This window comes from Podarcis liolepis (assembly GCF_965112155.1).
Source record: "Podarcis liolepis genome assembly, chromosome: 5".
Taxonomy (NCBI): Eukaryota; Metazoa; Chordata; class Lepidosauria; order Squamata; family Lacertidae; genus Podarcis; species Podarcis liolepis.
The window spans coordinates 96104843-96124748 of record NC_139556.1 but is presented as its reverse complement, the minus strand read 5'-3'; the positions used below and the strand labels follow the sequence as shown (position 1 = coordinate 96124748).

The following is a 19906-nucleotide window of genomic DNA, read 5'->3' as shown; positions in this document are numbered from 1 at the left end:
ACCATAAAGCATAATGATTTTTTAAAAAATCAGCATAAGGCAACATAAAATCAGGTGAAATGCCCATAAAACGCTGCAGGAAACGAGCTCAGCAGCAGCATAACTGTCGCCATCGGTGCTCAATTAAAATCCCGGGTAAAAATACTTATTTTGACCTGGTGCCTAGAATGGAATGGAACTGACGGCAGGCAAATTTCTCTAGGGGGTGGGGGCGTGTTTCATAAACTGAAAAGCCCCACCACTCTGCTGCTGTCACCCATCTCTGCCCTGACATTAAGGGCACTGATAGAATAGCTTCCACAGATGATGATGATGATGATTTATTCAATTTATATGCGGCACCACCCTTTATCAAAAGATTCCAGAGCAGCGTGCAACATTAAGAACACATTTTACAGAGCACCAATAATACAAACATAAGAACAAGCATAAGAACAGACAGCGCAATAATAAAATAATCATTAATAGCAGTCTCCCAGCCCCCAGCACCCAGGCAGGATTGTGGGCTTCCTTCAGATTGCCAGTTCCTAAGCTTGAAATGGCTATAAAGGTTAAAACCAGCATTTCTGAAATTGTGTGTGAAAACATACTGGAAGCCAGCAGGGCTGTTTTAACACCGCCAACGTAGATTTAACTACGTTCCATGTGTAGAGATCTGTGCACACACACCGTACTTTTAAAGCACATTCAAAGCGCCAAATAATTCTAGGCAGTGTAATTTTACCCCTCAGGGAGCTACAGTTCCCAGAAGCCCTTCGAGAACAACAGGGCCCAGAATTCTTTGAGGGGTGGAGGGGAAAGAAATGTTCTTCGAATGTGCTCTAAAGGCATACCATGAACACAGTCCCAGTTAATCATCTAGCTGTACCAGCTGAAGTTTGCAACACTTAGGGCTTTGCTTGATGCTCAACAAGGCAGGCCACTGACAATATCTCACCTGTCAAATTGTGAAAGATAGGAGGGGGAAGCTGCGGCCCTCTAGATTTTGTTGGGCCCCAACTCCCATCAGCCACGAGGCCAATGTGCCCCACACATCTGTCATGGATGCTTTAGCTGAGACAGGGGTGGGATAGATGACTCTCCAAACCCTGCAATTGTACAGTTTTATTATTCTGTTTATGATTTTATTATTCTGTTCATGATCCCATTGTTCTTTCCCTATTTGCTGCTGCTTCCGTTTCTCTTTCCTCCTCCTGCTGGCTTCTTGTGTCTATTTTTGGATAGTAATCTGCCTGGGGCAGGGACTTGTCACACACCTGTTCTTTGTAAAGCATTGACCTTTGCAGAGCCAACGTGGCTTAGTGCTTAAGAGCGTCAGGTGGTGTCCTGGGGGTTCGAATCCCCACTCAGCCATGAAGCTCACTGGGAGACTTGAGGAAGGTCAATGTCTCTCAGCCTAACCTACTTCACAGGGCTGTTGTGAGGGTGAAAGGGGAGGGGGAGAACACTATGTGCTCCCTTAAGCTTCCTTGGAAGAAAGGAGGGATAGAAGAATAAATGCGCAGTGTACTTACATGTGGTGTTATATAAATATTTAAAAGGCAGCATTCACTGAACCAACCCTGTCAGTTAACACCCGTCATAAGGACTTGCGCAATGGGGCTTTCCCTCCCCCCCTGCCAAAATTGGCTGGGGGGTAGTTGGGAGAACAGCTTGCGGGGAGGAAAGAAGAGGTCGCTCTGTCTAGCAAGCTGCAATCCTTGCTCAGACGAAACATTCGTCATGGTGCGTCACCAAATTCCGCCCTAATCAATATTAGTAAAACTAATATTCATGCACAGAAGCCCTGGTATACAGAAAGGAATAGGCATCTCTGCTTATCCTCAAGTATCTGTGCTTTATTTGCCAACTCGATAAAGGAATACCTACCAATGAGAAGCTATTGAGAATGTCAACCAAAGGGGTCTGTCCCGCCCATCCTCACCTCAGAAAGCATTTTGACACTTGCCTTAGAAGAAGGAGGCACCACCCCCCAAAAATAAAATAATTTTCAGGGTCTGAACAGAGCCAGCAGAGTCCTACTGCGCAAGCAGCTCGTGGGCTAGAGAACAAAGATTTATTGGTAAATGTGACTAGCAATGACAAAAAGCAGACCATTTCAGAGTCGGTGGGAGCAGGGTATTTATTTACTAAAGCATTGGCAGAGAACTGGCTGCCCTCCAGATGTTGCTAGAACTCAGCTTTCGTGAGAGTGAGAGAGCAAGGGCTCATCTACCCTTCAGCTTTCCTTCTGCCTAGAAAACATGGATCCAAGAGGTTTTGTACTTGTCATGTGCTCCCTAGGCAAGGGCCCGAGCGGTTTTTCGTGCTCCCCACCACTTTCTCTGGGGAAACTCGCTGTTTACCATTGAATTGGAATGAGTGTTGAACCACAGAAAAACTGATCAGTGTTCATTCACCAGTAAAGAGAAGGTTTCTCCAGGGGAAAGCAGCAAGACAAGTGGAAGTGTGCATGACCCAAAGTGAGAGGCAGGGGTTGGTACCTAGTGCGGACTGCGACCACCTTACCTTTTCGTTGGCTGTCTTGTTCAGGTAGTAATCCCGCGATGGTAAGAAAAGTCCTGACTGGTCCAGCTGCCGTGTACAAAAGGGAACCAGTGAGTCTATGCGGCAAAACACCCAGCCCTTAGCTTCCCCTACAGCTCCTTCTAGCTCCCTATAGCACAGGAGAGGAAGATAAGGAAGGTGCCTTGCGCAGGTAAGACCATAGGCCCATCCAGCTTAGTGCTGTCTACACAGACTGGCAGCAGCTCTCCCAGGTTTCAGGTAGAGGACATTCTCAGCCCCACCTGCTATGCTATGGAGTTACGGTGCTTCCTGATGAGATCAGGATGCCGACAGAGATTCCCCTTCCCCCAAGCTCCTTTTGCACAGAAATGCTCTCAGGTAGCAGGGCTCACCTGGATGATGTTGCTGTTGGAGCTCTTGGAATCAGCACCCACAAAAACGGTGAAGAATGGAGAAGCCCGGTACGTTCCCGATACCAGTTTCAGGACTTCCATGAAGTTGCTCTGATTCCATGGGCCGGTGATGTTCCAGCCTCCAATCTGGGGGTGGGGGAAGAGAAGGAGGATGCAGAGAGTAAGGTGAACAAGAGAGAAATTGCCACCAGCATCTTGCCTGCATTTTGAGATCACCTGCTGAAGTTCTTTTATAAGTGCCTCCTTCATCAGAATGGGACGCAGGTGGCGCTGTGGGTTAAACCACAGAGCCTAGGACTTGCCGATCAGATGGTCGGCAGTTCGAATCCCTGTGACGGGGTGAGCTCCCGTTGCTCGGTCCCAGCTCCTGCCAACCTAGCAGTTCAAAAGCACGTCAAGTGCAAGTAGATAAATAGGTACCGCTCCTGCGGGAAGGTAAACGGCGTTTCCGTGCACTGCTCTGGTTCACCAGAAGCGGCTTAGTCATTCTGGCCACATGACCCAGAAGCTGCATGCCGGCTCCCTTGGCCAATAAATCGAGATGAGTACCACAACCCCAGAGTCGGTCACAACTGGACCTAATGGTCAGGGGTCCCTTTACCTTTTACCTTCATCAGAAGTGTGCAATGCAAGGCGATGTCATCCTGCATACGGAATGCCCAACCCAAATGACACCGGAATTTCCATTTTTTCTGCCACATGCTAAGATTAAAAATAATAATATCCCCTGGCATTTTAAAGAGTGTCTTTCCTTAACTTGCTGCATGTTCTTGCTTGCTGCCTCATTTTATTGTTAATATTATGGATTTTATTACAGATATTTTAGCGTTGTGTTATTAATTGTTTACACTTCTTGTTCACCATCCTGGACTTTGTAGAACAAATGATGGTATATAAATTTCTTAAATAGTCATTACATATTCTCTAGTAACAAGAAGGAAAGAGCTGCGCAAGTTGCTAACAACCCAAAGCTCCTGCAAATCCTCCCCTGCCTCGTTTTTCTGGCTTCTGTGATTTCACTAAATTCTGCCTCTCCTTCCCAATGTTTTTCTCCTGGACCTCTGACAACTAGAAATGAAAGCAGCGATTCCCAGGAGGGTGGATTTTGCATCTGCTGCTGTTTGGATCCATTTGAGCTCTAACTGAATTGTCACTGTCTGCACTTTTCCCATTTCATTTCCTCACTTTCATCCCACTGTGTTTGTGTGTGTGTTCTCTCTCTCTCTCTCTCTCTCTCTCTCTCTCTCTCTCACACACACACACACACACACACAACTGCAACTCAAGAGTACACTCCAGGCATCTGATGAAGTCTTGTCTATAAAGCTTATGCCATAATGATTAAACTTTGTAGTTTTTGCTGCAAAAGCAACCAACGCAGGAGAGCTCCAGAGTTTGGTTCCCACTTCTTCTATCCTTCTTTTGGTGCTAACATGGCAACTGCCATTCATTGACTTCATACCCAGCCCAGCCCAGTGGCAGGAGTAAAAAGAGGGCCAGTTCTCACATGCTGGAATGAGACCTTCCCTCCTTCTCTGCACATTCTGCTTGCACCCATTTCCCTGCCAGGCTCACCTTCTCAATGAGCTCCATCAACGGCTGGGAGCCCAGTTCCTCAATCTTCTGCTCTTTAAGGCAAGACAAGTAATAGCGCTGGGTCTTCCTCTCTGCCTCGCTGCTGGAGTTGAAAGTTGCATTCTCTGCCAAGGAAAGATGAGAAAGTGGCAAGCGCTGGTCAACCTGAAGGCCCCAAGTTTCCTGGTTCCTACAGTTTCCTGGTTCCAGGCAACTCAAGATATTCCAATGCTTGGGGTGGGGAACTAGTGCTTCCAAGTTGCCACTATTTGGGGGCAGGATTCAGTCACATACCAGCAAATCCAGATCCTGCAATTAAAGTTGATTTGGAGCACTTGCACAATGAATCAGTACCCTTTCCACAAAAATCAAACTTTTTTTTTTTGCAAGAAGGGAAGTGGCAGGAAAATGCACTAGAAGGTGCAGAAGAATAACTGCTTGGTGCAACATGGTCTAACCTACCAGAAACCAGTTTGGTGTAATGGTTGCAGGCCTGGACTAGGACCTGAGAGAGAAGGGTTTAATCCCTCACTCAGCCATGATGCCCGCTGGGTGACCCTGGGCCAGTCACTGTTACTCAGCCAAAACTACCTCACAGGGTTGTTGTGAAGCTAAAATGGAGAGGGGGAGAATTGCTTATCACACCTTGAGCTCCTAGGGGGAAAAGGCTGGGGTACAAATATAATACATGCAACAACCATCTGGTGTGGAGATTGCGTTCCTGGCCGCCGTGCACACCGGCGGAATGTGCTTAAGTGCCCCATACCCCATTACAGCCCCCATTCTGCCCTTTTCCAGGTCCAAAAGGACCCACTCAATGGTGCATCAATTGGAATGTACCTAAAATGGTCGGTACCTGCAATTCAGGTTGCTGAATTAAAGGTTTGACTCTCTTGTGCAACAAACTCACTCCTCCCCCCCACACTCCAACCACCCCCCACCCCACATCAGACTCTGGGGAAATGCACTGCAAAGTATGGGATAACGTTTGCTTGGCCCAATATCAGCTAACCTCCCAAACAGATCAAAGCGAGTGCTCAGTAAATAAGGCAGAACCCTGCATTCTTGCAAAAACAAGTCAGGACAGATGTTCAGTAAACCAGCAAACCAGCTGGCTGAAAGGGAACCTTCCTTCTCCAATGCTGAAATTAAAAGGTGGCTCAGAGAAGAAAGAGAGAGAGATTGTGTGTGTGTGTGTGTGTGTGTGTGTGTGTGTGTGTGGAAAGGAGCACCTCACCTAGCAGGTGTTTCATGATGGCCTGGTTTTGGTCCCAGATACTGTTGAAGGTGCTCCACTTGGAACGCCCGTCGGGCAGTGGATTCCGCTTGATCCAGCCCCCACATGCGTACTGGTAGAAATCATCGCAGGGGTTGATCTCTCGGTCCAGGGCCTCCAAGATTTTGCCGGCCACAATGATGCAAGCTTCAGTCAGGCAAGTGGTGTGCGAGGGATCTGGAAGGAGCACACAAACACGCGTCGGGCAGCATGCCTCACCGAGAAAGAAGACCTCCTTCTTCAGCCCTTGCCATAACTTGGAAGAGCACTCGCCATGTGTTATTCACCCCACTCTGTGCCATCAGGGGGGAGGAAGTCCTTCTATGGCAGTGCATCGCAGTGTGAGGATTCCCAAGGCACAATGGCAAGGGGGCAGCGATAATTTACCATGGGTGGTTCAGCTCTACTTTGGCCCAGGCAAAAACGTGCCACCACAAACGATGCCACAGATGCCAAAAGGTGTGGCCCAGTGGTGAAAAGGTTATGGCCAGCCGTGCTCCAAAGACCACCTTTGCCAACTGCCCCCTACAATTTACAGCCACTTCACGGTGGTCGCTTGGTTAGCTCAGGCAACAGCAACTCAGCCTAAGCATGTGCAAATGAAGCAGCCATAAACTGCTCCTGACTCCATTCCCTCCCCTTTTGCTGTTGTTTCCCTGCACTGAATTTTAGATTGTAAGCTCCTCAGGGCAGGAACCCGTCCTCTTGGAAGTGCCGTGCACACTAATCATGCTGTATCAATAACTGTTATTCACTAGAAATTGGCTTTTTAGCGTTGCAGCTCCAAGCCCTCTGGAATCAGTTACCAACTGAAATGAGACAAGTGTGCAGATGGCAACTAAAGACACTTTCAGTAGTAGAAATGCTTTTATTGCCTTTAGTTTACTGAGTTGTGATCTTTCCTATCTTATTTTTGTTATTATACACAGAGCCAGTAACTCTTAGTTTCAAAGGGGCTTAAAGACCTGCAAAAAATTTAATATTAATAGTACGGACAGGTCTGACCCGTGACCCTGAAAAAGCGGGCGATGTTTTTCCTGCAGCAGGAAGCAGCTGCGCAGATTCCTCAGAGGAAAGGTTAATGTCCAAAAGAATCCCTGAACGTAGGTGGTTCAAAATCCCCTGGCTTAAAGGAATCATCTTGCAGCTCTCCCTCCCATGCACTCAGTTTCTATACCTGCCCCTTGCCATTGTGCTTCCCAGCAGACCCGGCATGTTTAATTGTTGCAGGTCCAAATGGGGTGGAGGGTGATATGCGACTCGTGGAGGATACTCAAGTCCACTGTGGCCACACCAACTGACCAGCGGCAGAGGAACCAACCCCTACGGCAGGTTGCCAGGAACGAATAAAACAAGGGAAAGTCCTCACCATCTGCTTTTATTCAATACAGTGGATGCTCGGGTTGCAAACGTGATCCATGTGGGAGGCACATTCACAACCCGCAGTGTTTGCAATCCCCGACCTGCGTGTCTGAGCACGTGCGGGTTGTGATTCAGCGCTTCTGCACATGCGCAAAGCACAATTCAGCGCTTCTGCACATGCGCAAGCCCCGAAACCTGGAAGTAACCATTCTGGTACTTCTGGGTTCGGCGCGGTGCACAACCCAAAATCGTGCAACCCAAAGCGTCTGTAACCCGAGGTACGACTCTATTTACAGAGAGCGGCTTTGGAATGTAGCCTCTTGTCTTGAGTAAATATCCCATCCCCTCCTCTCCCACTTCCTCATTCATCATCTCTTTACAGGTGGCGTTGAGGGCCCTTTGCTCTCCTACTTTTAAGGCCTGCTGGGTTCTGTCAGCCAGCTGCTCCAGCTCTCCCTCTTCCTCCACTCCCATTAGCTCCCAACTTTCCACCTCGTCTTCCTCTGAGCTGTGATCTCCCTCAAACCTCTGTTGTAATTCTGAACTGTCTTCTTCTCTGGAAGAGTCAGGCTGGGGAGACGGTCTCCACCCTTCATCCTCTGCCCAGTTCCTGAGACCACCTCGCCTACCTTTACTGTACTGGATGCCCATGGCAATGACCAAACTCAGAAGCAGCAGCAGCAGCACCACAAAGAGAGAGACGGCGCAGAGCACCAGCTTGAGTTGGGCTCGGGAGCCCAGGCGACTCAGCAGGGGGCCATCGCTTTTCCTGAAGCCCACCTGGAAAGGAAGCAAAAATGGAACCAGGAAATGAAAAGAAGAAAAGGGCAAGGAGAGGTGGGATGGGTTATTAAAATCAGCTGGAGAAGTGAACTGTCTCCACGGACAGCAAAGCCTCAGGCAGAGCATTGCATCAGGGTTGGAAGGGGCCTTGGAAGTCCAACTCTCTGCTCAGCACAGGAAAACATCCCTCTGCCCTGCCTCTGCTTGAAGACCTCTGATCTCAAGGGCTGGAACTGCTGACATGCATCCCTGGACTGCTCTGCTAGGGGAAAAGACCCCAGCTCAGTGGTAGAGCCTCTGTTTTGCATGCAGAAGGTCTCTGGTTCAATCCCTGTTGTCTCCAGGGAGGACTGGGAGAGTGATCGGTGTGATGCAGCAGCAAAGAAGCTAATGCTCTTCTAGGCTGCATCGACAGCAGTATGGTGTCCAGATCAAGGGAAGTCATAGTTCCACTCAATTCTGCCTTGGTCAGACCACACCTGGGATACTGTCTCCAATTCTGGGCACCACAATTTAAGAAGGATATTGAAAGCTGGAAGGTGTGCAGAGGAGGGCAACCAAGATGATCAAGGGTCTGGAAACCTTATGAGGTTTATGAGCCTTATGAGGAGTGGTTGAAGGAGCTGGTATGTAGAACCTGGAAAAGGGGAGGTATGATAGCCATCTTCAGATCTCTCAAGGGCTGTCACATGGAAGAGGGAACAAGCTTGCTTTCTTCTGCTCTGGAGGGCAGGACTCGAACCAAAAGTTACAAGAAAAGAGATTCTGACTAAACATCAGGAAGAACTGTAAGAGCTGTTCAACAGTGGAACGGACTCCCTTGGGAGGTGGTGGACTCTCCTTCCTTGAAGGTTTTTAAGCAGAGGTTGAATGGCCATCTGTCAGGACTGCTTTAGCTGACTCCTGTATTGCAGGGGGTTGGACTAGATGGCCCCAGGAGGACCCTTCCAACTCTACAATTCTAAGATTCCTGCCTAAAGCCCTGGAGAGCCACTGCCAGTCAGTGTAGACAATGCTGAGCTAGATGGATCAATGGTCTGACTCAATATAAGGAAGTTCCCTGTGTTTCCCAGGTCCTGCGTGTTGGTGGCCCATCACTGCCAGGGGGCAGTGACATACCTGAACAACACCAGCCTTTCTCACCAGCAGCACCACCCTGGCATTCACACGGAGCACCCATGGGCTAAGGCCTCTCCAGGAAGGCGGCAAGCTGTCTGCCATCCCTTTTTCTGGAGGGGACATAGCTCAGTGGCAGGGCAGGCGTGTTAAAAGTTCCCAGGTTCAGTCCTTGGCATCCACAGCTAAAGAGCTAATCTTCATTTGGTGGGTTGTGGACCTACGGTGGGTTGCAGGATCAATGCTGCCTTTTGAAATGAGAGAGGGGGAGAGAGGGAGAGAGAGAAGAAGAGGAAGAAGAAATATTGGCAGAGAGCTCTGAATAAATGTATTGGATAATACATCCCCCTGCCCTATCATCATCATTCTGTACCCAGCCTTTTCCCCTCATAGGACTCAAGGCAGCTTACAGATAAAAACAAGAACATTAAAAACAATAATTAAAAAACAATGGGACATGGATAGAATCAAACTATATGCATACCCAAAAAACCCCCCACAACCCGTTTAAAACTTACAAATGATTACAGTGGATGCTCGGGTTGCGAACGTGATCCGTGCGAAATGCACGTTCACAACCCGCAGCGGCACACAAATGGGTTGCAATTCGGCACTTCTGCGCATGCGCAAAGCGCATGCATGACCCCCAAAACCCAAAGTAACCCGTTCCGGTACTTCTGGGTTTCGGCAGGTCCATAACCTGAAAAAACGCAACCTGAAGTGTCTGTAACCTGAGGTATGACTGTACAATAAAAACAGTGCAGCACCAGCCCTTTCAATAAAAAGAGTCAGTTCCCAACAGCCTGTTGGAACAAGGAAGTCTCCACCTGCCAGCAAAAGGACAACAAGGAGGGAGCCTGTCTGGCATCACCAGGGAGGGAGCGTCAAAGTCTGGGAGCGGCCACCGGTAGATGGAAAAACGGCAGTCCTTTTTATCTTTCTTTATTGCTTCTTTTCGCTTTCCCTTTCCCTTCTTTTCCTTTTCTTCTCTCTTTCATTTCTTTTTCTTGCTTCTTTTCCTTTCCTTTTTTCCCTGTTTTTGCCTTTGTCTCTTGTTTTCTATACCTTACTGTATTATGAAAAGCTTTAATAAAAAACCTAACACATAAACTTTACCTCCATACATAATCTACTTTTTTTAAAAAAATGATTAGCTGAAAGATAATAAATTAAATTTCCACCACAATTTCTTCCAAATTTCAAAGAGTATAGCTTTTCTGGGCACCATGAGACAATTTTAGTATGTGTGGTGCTACCTTTTCTGGATCCCAGCGAAGATCTACTACACAATCCTGTGCAGGTTTACTCAGAAGTAAGCCCCACTGATTTCAACAGAGGTAGCAAATGTGTTTAGGAATGGCATTTAAAAATGTTCACGCTATTTCCCCCCAGTAGTTTTTACAGTTGCCTTTTTAAAAAAGTCTATCTGTCTTCCTCCCTCCCTCCCATGCCTGCTCTGAAGTTACCTGTACCTTAAATGCAGTTTATCACGCCCATCTGGTTTTTAATTATTTCATACATAAGCAACCATATCATCCAAAATAAGATCATTGTAGCTGAGACTATTAAATTTGCCCCATAAGACAAATCTCCCTGGCTTCTCTTGAGGATTAAAGGCATAATCATAAATCACTGGTAATATCAGTGACTTTGGAGGGCAATGAAAGGTTTTGGCAAAGCAGCTGCCTGTGTCCTTTACGCAAGCTCTTTCGAAAGAGCTTCCCTTCCCTTTAGAAATAGCCTTTTTGCTCATCTATCTCCTACCCCCCCCCCTTTCAGGCTCGGCAACTGGCTTTGGTACGGTAATTACGTAGGCAGCAGAGACAATGCCTTTATTATTAATTTAATATAGTAATTGTGCTGCCAGGCGGCAGCAGGGGGCAAGTCCTCTGGGACGACGCAGGGATGCTCTGCAAGAGCGTTGCACAGATTGCTCAACCACCTGGGAAAGGCCCGGTCTACCCTACCTCTACGCTGTCAGGAGAGATGCTTCCATCTCCGGCCGTGTCTGCTGCTTCGTCGTCCTGAAACATAGCTCGCTTATACTCCGCCATCTGAAGAGGGAAAGCATGAGAGAGAGAGAGAGAGAGAGAGAGAGAGAGAGAGAGAGAGAGAGAGACGCTAATTGCTGGAAAAATTAACAGGCCTGACTCTCAGGCTTGCAGGCAGCACCAATTCCATTAAGGCTCTGTCGGCACTGCTGCCAACACGATGCCATTCATAGTCCAGTCTTCACTAAAGGAACCCTGGGAGCTGTAGTTTAATTAAATTCTGGACTTGAGATTCATTTTTGTCGTCCCTCCCCCCGCCTGGTGTTTGTTAAAACAAGCTTTTGCATATTGGAGTGCAACTTAATTTCCTGTGATGAAATGCATGGCACATCTTGAAGCGCAGCTGAGCTCTTGAGTGCCTTTGTCCACGGGATATCTCCTTTCGCACTCAGCTATTCTGTTTTGAAACCCCTTTGTTCAGTTGAAGGAATGCAAATTTTAATAGGTCTAGAATAGGGGTCAGCAACCTTTTTCAGCCATGGGCCAATCCACCGTCCCTCAGACCATGTGGCTGGACTATATTTTTTTTGGGGGGGGGGGAATGAATGAATTCCTATGCCCCACAAATAACCCAGAGATGCATTTTAAATAAGAGCACACATTCTACTCATGTAAAAACATGCTGATTCCCGGACTGTCCGTGTGCCGGATTGAGAAGGCGATTGGGCCGCATCCGGCCCACGGGCCTTAGGTTGCTTACCCCTGGTCTAGAATCCCACGATTTCAAGGAATAATTCAAAACTGAAAATGCAGATGTGTGGGGAAACAGTAAGAACAGCACAGGTCTGTCTACTCTAGAAATGCAGGGTTGCCACATTTTCTCCTGACAGACGTTTCACACTCTTAAATAACAGGCAGAAATTCAACAGATGCTGCGTTTTCTGGTTTGGAGAGGCAGTGATGGAGAAAGAGGCAATGGCTGAATTTCTGCCTGACATGTAGCAGTCAAAGGGATATAACTTCTATTTTTAAAAAAGTGGCAACTCATTTTCTCTCTCTGTTATAGACAAAGTTATTTTCTTTACACAAAACACATGCGCTTTTAAAGGTATCTAATCTTTGCCAACCATTGACGGCAGCTCAGGACAGGCATGTAGCAGAGAGCAGGGCTGTTCGGGGCGGGGGCGGGGGGGTCACTATTCAAATTAAGTAGGAAGAAAATTCAAATTCTATATTCAAAAGAAATGACCCAAAACAACACTTATCAATCTGTGCTTCCTCACACTGCATTCTCAGAATTTGCTGTTGCTAAATTTGGTCCTTCTGTTTGAGTAAGTTGCGCATGCAGACAGTTCCACAGCTGCTCTTCCACTTCAACGATTGCCAACTTTTGAATCTGCTCCTGAAACTGTGCATTTAATAACTGCAGGAATTAGCAGGTGATCATGTCAGAGGTTTCTAAGCTGAGGTTGGATGGCCAGATATCTGTCATGGGTGCTTTTGTTGAGATTCCTGCAATGCGGGTGGTGGCGGCGGCGGGGTTAGACCCAGGGCTATTTTTCTAGAAAAAGAGGTGCCAGAATAATTCATTATTAATGCCTCCCTTGTTCTCTTGTAATGGCAATGGCACCCACCTGAGAGGTGCCGGAACTGAGTTCCAGTGAATTCAGACTGAAAAAAGCTCTGGTCGGACCAGATGACCTTTGAGGTCCCTTCCAACTTCTATTGTTTCTATCTCTATGCCATTAAAAGTTTCCTTCGTTAGTATCTGCATCTCAGGCTGCTTCTCAAAAGAGCAGAACGTCACACCCACACCCACCAGGTCAGTTGGCAACCCTTCATGGTGTCCATCGCTTGCAGAACCTCCCAGAATTCCTTGCACCCCAGCTGAAACAGACACATAATTTCTCATCTCTGAAGATGATGGTCCTTTCCAGTAAATTAAAGGCCTCAGGTGTGCTGGGAGTTTTCATTTTCCCCTGCTGTGCATGTTGGCTGGCCCAGAGGGGTCGTTTGCACCCAGTCCCTGCCAAATGCACAGGTCAGCCCCAGCCTAGGTGCCAGTTTGGTGAAGAGGGAAGTGCAGCAGGGCCTCACGAGCTGAGAGCCCTTTTATCTTCCTCAGGTTGTCATGACTGTCTTGCTGGCTCTTTTGTCTCCCTGACAAGTGTCACTCTTGCTTCCGAGAGAGAGGCTTATCCTCCATTCCTTGGCAACCCAAGGCTCTGTCCCCTAGCAACACCATCGCAGCTGCCAGGGCCTCCTCCTCCTCCTCCTCTCTCAGCACCTCTCCTCAATCTACCATGCTGGAACTTCCCATATAAGCAGAAAGGTGCCACACTAAGGAAGCAGCCAAGATGGAGACAGGCAAAAGTGGCTTGAAAGGGAAAGGGACCTCAGAGGGCATAGCTGAGGGGCAGCGCAGGAAATCTGCCCTCAGCGTCGAGGACATTTTAGGTCACTCCTTGGCACTAGCTTTCCACGGGTCTCAGCCAACTTCCCCCTGAGGAAGAATATGCAGAAAAATCACCCGGTCCATGCACACCCAAGCAGTTAACCACTTGCAGGCAGTGATGAGTCATGGGAAGGAGAGATTTAAAATCTCCCCTGTTTACTAATATTAATGAATACGATTACCAATTTATGTTAATTTGTACTAATATTGGGAGGGAGGGATGGCTGTCATTCTAATTAACTACTTTTATCTCATCCTTCTTCCGAAGAAGCTTTTGCTAGTAGACGTGGAGTTGTCCCTTTTTATCCTCCCAGCCACCTAAATGAGGGAGGGAAGAATGAGACGTAAGTGTGCTCACAGGCCCTGCCCCCCCCCAATACATTTAGGGGAAAGCGGGGCCAGGGCCGGCCCTAACATTAGGCAGAGTTGAAGGGGTCAGCATAAGTGTAGCCAGGATTGTTCCTCTCACCCAGACTCTGCTTGCAAACCACAGGACCTTTTTAGCTGACACCTGTGCCTCATAGGAAAGGTTGAGCTGTTAACCTGGCTGACTTGGTGGTTGTAAAGTTCCTATTATTCTCTGAAAAGCAAAGCTTGGGAGGGAAGGGGTACAAGCAGCTTGCTTGAACCTGCTTTTAGAGGAACTAAGCCATCAAATCTTGTTGGAGACAGACCACAAAGTTCTCCTCTTGACACCCTTTGTCTATGCTTGATGCAAAAGGGTATCAAAATAGCACATCCTCCCAGTGGCGTAGCATGGGGGGTGCAGGGGGGGGCGGCCACACCGGGCGCAACATCTGGGGGTTAGGGGGCGCAAATCCACGGGTTAGGGGGCGCAAATCCACGGGTTAGGGGGCGCAAATTACTTGCCTTGCCCCGGGTGCTGACAACCCACGCTACGCCACTGCATCCTCCAACATTTCTCTGATGTAACTAGGGATGTCGATGTCCTATCCCATAATTATAACAAGAATAATTTATACCCCGCCCCTCTGATTGGGTTGCTCCAGCCACTCTGGGGGGCTTCTAACATATATGAAAACACAGTAACATATTAAAAAACTTCCCTATACAGGGCTGCCTTCAGATGTCTCCTAAATGTTGTATAGTTACTTATCTCCTTTGCTCAGGGGTCGGATAACTCCATACCCTCTGAAGAAGTGTGCATGCACACGAAAGCTCATACCAAGAACTAACTTAGTTGGTCTTTAAGGTGCTACTGGAAGGAATTTTTTTATTTTGTCCATACCCTCTAGTATTTCTCTGATGAAAATAGGGACGTCCTAAGGAAAAGTGGGACATTCTGGGATCAAATCAGAAACCGGGACGGCTTCTGTAAATCCGGGACTGTCCCTGGAAAATAGGGATACTTGGAGGGTCCAAGGAAGCTTTATGTAGGGCCCTCAGCCTTTCAGAATGTGAAATGTGAGCTGACGTGATCTGAGATCTTGCAGATAGGAGAAATTGACTAGCAAAGCGAGGTTTAGGAGCTTGGGGGGGGGGTGTTCCCAAGCTGCCATCTGACACTGCCCCATGGATTTGCAGATAATAAGGGCTACGAAAACAGGACAGGCGAAAGCAAGAAAAACAACAAGTGGATCTCAAGGTATCAAATGACATGTTTTCATGAAAAACAGGCATAGGCCTATAACTAAGGACAAAATAGTAGCTCATCCAGTATCACAGTTATTCTCAAAAAAATATCAGGTGCAAGTGAATTTAAGCATTCATAAGTTGCTGTGTTTCCTGCTTCTCTACAGAAGTTTACTTAAATCAGTGGGCACAAACCTGATGTCTGAAGTAGCAATATTCATAAACCAGTAGGGGGACATTTCTTTTTAACCAGGGCATTCAGATGCTGATCTTAAGATGGCCATAATACAGTATGAACAAATGGATTTCAGAGGGAAGCTGCCGTGTGAAACTGCTGAATTACAATTCATCAAGATGTTCAGCTTCATTCGTTTGGGTCTGAATCAAGACAACGGTTTTCTTTCCCAGCACAGATGTTCATTAACTCAGCACTGCTGCCAAGGGGATAGTTCTGTCACCTGCCGCTGCTGTTGTAAAAGGGTCACTGCGCTTGTCTTGCATGCATTCTAGCCAGGAGCGGCCGCTGCAGTAGTGTCATTGCTGTGTAAGAGGATGGGATGCATCACACACCAGTAGGAATGCCACATTGCTTCCACCACCAGAGCAGTTGCAGAGCCCTGGTTTCACTGCTGTGCTGCACCAGCGAGGGGCAGTTTTGGACAGGGGTGTGGCACCATACCAGCACATTAGCTGCTTCTGAATCCAGTTATAATTGAATTGCCAGTATCAATACTTCTTCCTTTTCTCTTCCCTCTGACCTCACTGCTTACAATTCACCGCCACCACAATATGCATGTATAATACGTATTTATATTTGAGGATTATGCTTCCTGCATCTGCTGAAGTGGGCTCTTGTCTACACAAAAAACTTGAAGCTTGTCGCCATAAAACATTTCGTTAGCATTTTAAGACTCTTTGTTGATCTTGCTGCAACAGACTAGCATGACTGGATAGTAAGAAAACTAGAGGGCTCGTAGGGAAACGAATATTCCCGGGCATCCCTAAAGGACCAGCATCAGAGAACCATCTGTTTCTGCATGCAGCAGCCAATGAGAACAGAGACCCATGGAGGGATGTAATGGTTCCTGCAAGGAGGGCAAGAGCACCCAAGGCTGTAAGCTGGAATTCTGTCTGCCCCAGGGAAGAGAGAGGCACATTTTCCAAGTGGGGTTTGGCTAAAAAAAAATTTAAAAAGTAGAAAAAGATCAAGGGTCTGGAAACCAAGCCTTATGAGGAACGGATGAGGCAGCTGGGATTGTTTAGCCTGGGAAACAGGTGACTGAGAGGACATATGATAGCCATCTTCAAATATTTCTAGGGTTGTCAAATAGAAAATGGAGCAAGCTCTTTTTCTCCTGCTCTGGAGGACCCTAGCCCATGGATTCAACTTACAAGAAAGGAGATTCCGACTAACCATCAGGAGGAACTTTCTGCTGGCAAGAGCTATTCGGCAGCAGAACGGACTAACTTGGGAGGTGGTGTACTCTCCTTCCTTGGAGGTTTTTAAGCAGAGGTTGAATGGCCATCTGTCAGGGATGCTTTTAGTTGAGATTCCAGCATTGCGGGGGGTTGGACTAGATGACCCTTGGGGTCCCTTCTAACTCTATAATTCTATGATTCTAGGTGCCCTATGGAGGGCAATGATGCACTGCCCCCTTGTGTCTTTAAGAAAAGGCATTGCGGCCACTGCAGTTTATTTCTTTTAGAGCAATTAGAGCCCACTGTTTCCCAGAACAGGTTCAAGGGTCATGATACTATTCTGTATTCCAGGCTTCCTCAACCTCGGCCCTCCAGATGTTTTGAGACTACAATTTCCATCATCCCTGAACACTGGTCCTGCTAGCTAGGGATCATGGGAGTTGTAGGCCGAAAACATCTGAAGGGCTGAGGCTGAGGAAGCCTGCTGTGTTCAGAGTGTTGGATTCTCTTTCATTGCTGGTTCTTAAGCAGAGGAGGGATGGCCACTTGCCATGGTTGCTTTAGCTGAGATTCCTACATTGCAGGGGGTTGGATCTGATGACCCTCAGAGTCATTGCTCTGGACTGGCCTTTCTCCAAATCCAGAAACATACCCAGTACCCAGAACCAGTGACTAGGGTTGAAAAACGCAACAGTTGGGTGGGGTAGGCTCCTTTGAGGGAAGGAGAGTCTTACTCTTCCGCACTGTAAAAGTCAAATTTGGATAAAAACTGAACAGCGGCATACCACCAGCTATAGAGCGCAGTCATGCCAGGCATAGGCAAAGTCAGCCCTCCAGATGTTTTGGGACTACAACTCCCATCATCCCTAGCTAACAGGACCAGTGGTCAGGGATGATGGGAGTTGTAGTCCCAAAACATCTGGAGGGCCGAGTTTGTCTGTGTCTGAGTCATGCAGCAGGATGGAATCAAAAGAAGCTCTGAATGCTAAGGTGGTTCATGGCTGCTCATCATGGAGGTGACAACCTTCTACATTAAACCTCTTACAGTAAACCCAAAGTTCTGCAACACACACAGCTAGGTGGTTCAAGCTGCTCAGGTCAGGAGTCCATCTGCTGTTTCTTTTAACACCAAGTTCTTCTTGATTCTGTTTGGTCCCCAAATCTAGTTGGGCGTTGCTTTATTCAGGTTGCTGGTGGTGTGCAATTCTGTGCCCTGGCCCCTGGAAGAGCCGCTGGCATGTATCGAAATACCACACCAGGCTTGGAGGGCAGCCCCTACTCAAGCAGCACCTGTCAGTTCCAGCAGTGTGGACAAAGGCAGACCTTGTTAGATTTCTTTCCTGGGGTTGACGGGACCTTGCAGAGGGTAAATGAAGTCCAGGGGTTCAAAAAGGGCCTTGGAGAGGAATAGTGCAAGAACAAAGAGGAGGAGGAGGAGGAACTACGAGCCTCCGAAATAAAGGGGAAGAGTCACAGCTCAGTGGCAGGCATCTGCTTTGCATGCAGAAGGTCCCAAGTTCAACTTACAGCATCTCCAAGAAGGGATGAGAGAGAACTCTTCCTGAAACTATGGAGAACTGCTACCAATCAGTTTAGACAAATTGAACTGGATGCCCATCAGTATCAGTGGAATGAAGCCACTGATGCACCTTCCTTGCCAACGAAGAATCTCTGTGCTTAATGAGATGATCCCACAAGGCAATAGTTTTCCTTGTTTTTGTTTTGTTTTTACATGTTATGACTCCTAGCGAGTGATAAATGCCATTTGTATTTTGGTATTTCTTCGCTTTATTTCATTCACATCCCTAAGAATTTGGGTTGGGGGTTGATGGCAGCTTAGTAAATTCATCAAGTTTGGCGAACCCTGCACCAAAATGTGAACACAGCTCTCGTCCATGTGCAGAGTTCTGGGTTTCCAAGCCTGCTGCAGCCTCAGGGATGCCGGAAAATGGAAAACATGACTTGCTTTCCTCCTCACAGCCATGACCTTTCCATTCCAGTGCTGTTGTTTTTGTTTTTCTCTTTTTGAAAAAAGAGAGATTACATTTTCAACCCTTGCGTCCTCAGCATCCAAATGGCAAGGAGCCAAGGCCCAGGGAAGTGTCACCTTCACGTAGCACCGTGTGCAAGGCTTTGCAAAGATACAAACACCTTGCTGAATCAGGAGCCACGCTCAGTTTTCTGATGAACAAACAGTTGGCAGGCAAAGGAAAACAAGAGTCGGCGAAGGAAGGTTCCAGCGAACCGTTGGCATCTCGGCATATGCCTCGCCAATATGTTGCCAGTTGGAAATGGGCATCCCCACCCTGCCACCCACTCAACCAGCTTGAGGGATGCCCATCTCCTGGGGGGGAGGTGAAAATGAAGGATCCATTCTCCCCCTCATTCAACAAGGCTGCATCTCTCCCTCTTGCCCCTTCTCCTGTGGTTTGCATTTCTTCGACTCCTTCCTTCCCTTGCCAGTAAAAGGGCAATGAAAATTAAGCTTCTCGCTTTCCTTCCAAATTCCCACACCTGATCTCAATCTTCCCTTTTTGCGCGTTGTGTTTGCCCAACAGAACAGTTGTTTTCCAGCAGTCGTCCCCCCGCCCACCCTCAGCAAACAGGGTTCTTTCCAGGGGAGCTTGTGCTTCCTTCAAAGCTCACCCACCAGAAGGCGAATCACGGCAGGGCAAGCTTCTCTAGAAACATGGCAGGTCTCCTGCGGCTGCCATCCTTCCTTTGCTGTGAGGAGCTGCAAGACAGCATAGGGCAGGGGTTGCCAATGCCCAGGCCCACAGGGATCCCCTCCCCACAGCTGAAACAGGGCTTGGAAGCATCCTGTTGTGGCCAGTAAAGAAGGGTGTGGCATGTGCTGGTTGCAGGGTGTGTGCCCATGACAGTCTCACCTTTTTGCACATGTGCTAAAGGGCTCCAGAACACTGGCAGTGCTTGGCATACGGTGTCGTGCAAGACTCATAGGGCCAGGCCAGGCCACTGCATGAGCCAACTGTACACTCTAGGATGGGGGGGCATTTCCTTGTGGCTAGCCTTCTGGGGGTCACATGACAGTGGTGGTTGGGGCCAGTGGAAAGTGGGTGTGGCCATCCACTCTCTCATACAAACAGAGGGATAGCTCAGTCGGTAGAATGTGAGACTTAATCTCAGGGCTGTGGGTTCGAGCCCCACATTGGGCAAAAGACCCCTGCATTGCAGAGGGTTGGACTGGATTCCCTTCATGGTCCCTTCCAACTCTCTAATTTCCATGATTTCTATGATTCTAGACACATCCCCATTCATACACAGGGATACCCACCAATTCATATAAATGGAGACATTCACACGTAACAACGGCACGTTCATTCTCACATAGAACACAAACACACACTCATCCATCCCCACTCACACCCATTCATTATCCTCTCTCCATCACACA

At 47.9% G+C, this 19906-nt stretch overlaps 1 protein-coding gene across 3 annotated transcripts in view; it reads right to left on the bottom strand.

Moving 5' to 3' along the window:
* The window catches only part of ECE2 (endothelin converting enzyme 2), a 46327-nt gene that overhangs the window by 24563 nt on the left and 1858 nt on the right, over positions 1-19906 (bottom strand). For all 3 annotated transcript variants that reach the window (XM_083504087.1, XM_083504086.1, XM_083504088.1), the window contains 6 exons: positions 11001-11087; positions 7764-7914; positions 5734-5949; positions 4497-4621; positions 2901-3047; positions 2509-2574 (listed from right to left, as the gene is read on the bottom strand). In XM_083504087.1, the coding sequence (XP_083360213.1) occupies positions 2509-2574; positions 2901-3047; positions 4497-4621; positions 5734-5949; positions 7764-7914; positions 11001-11087 (792 nt within the window). The remainder of the gene's footprint in view (positions 1-2508; positions 2575-2900; positions 3048-4496; positions 4622-5733; positions 5950-7763; positions 7915-11000; positions 11088-19906) is intronic.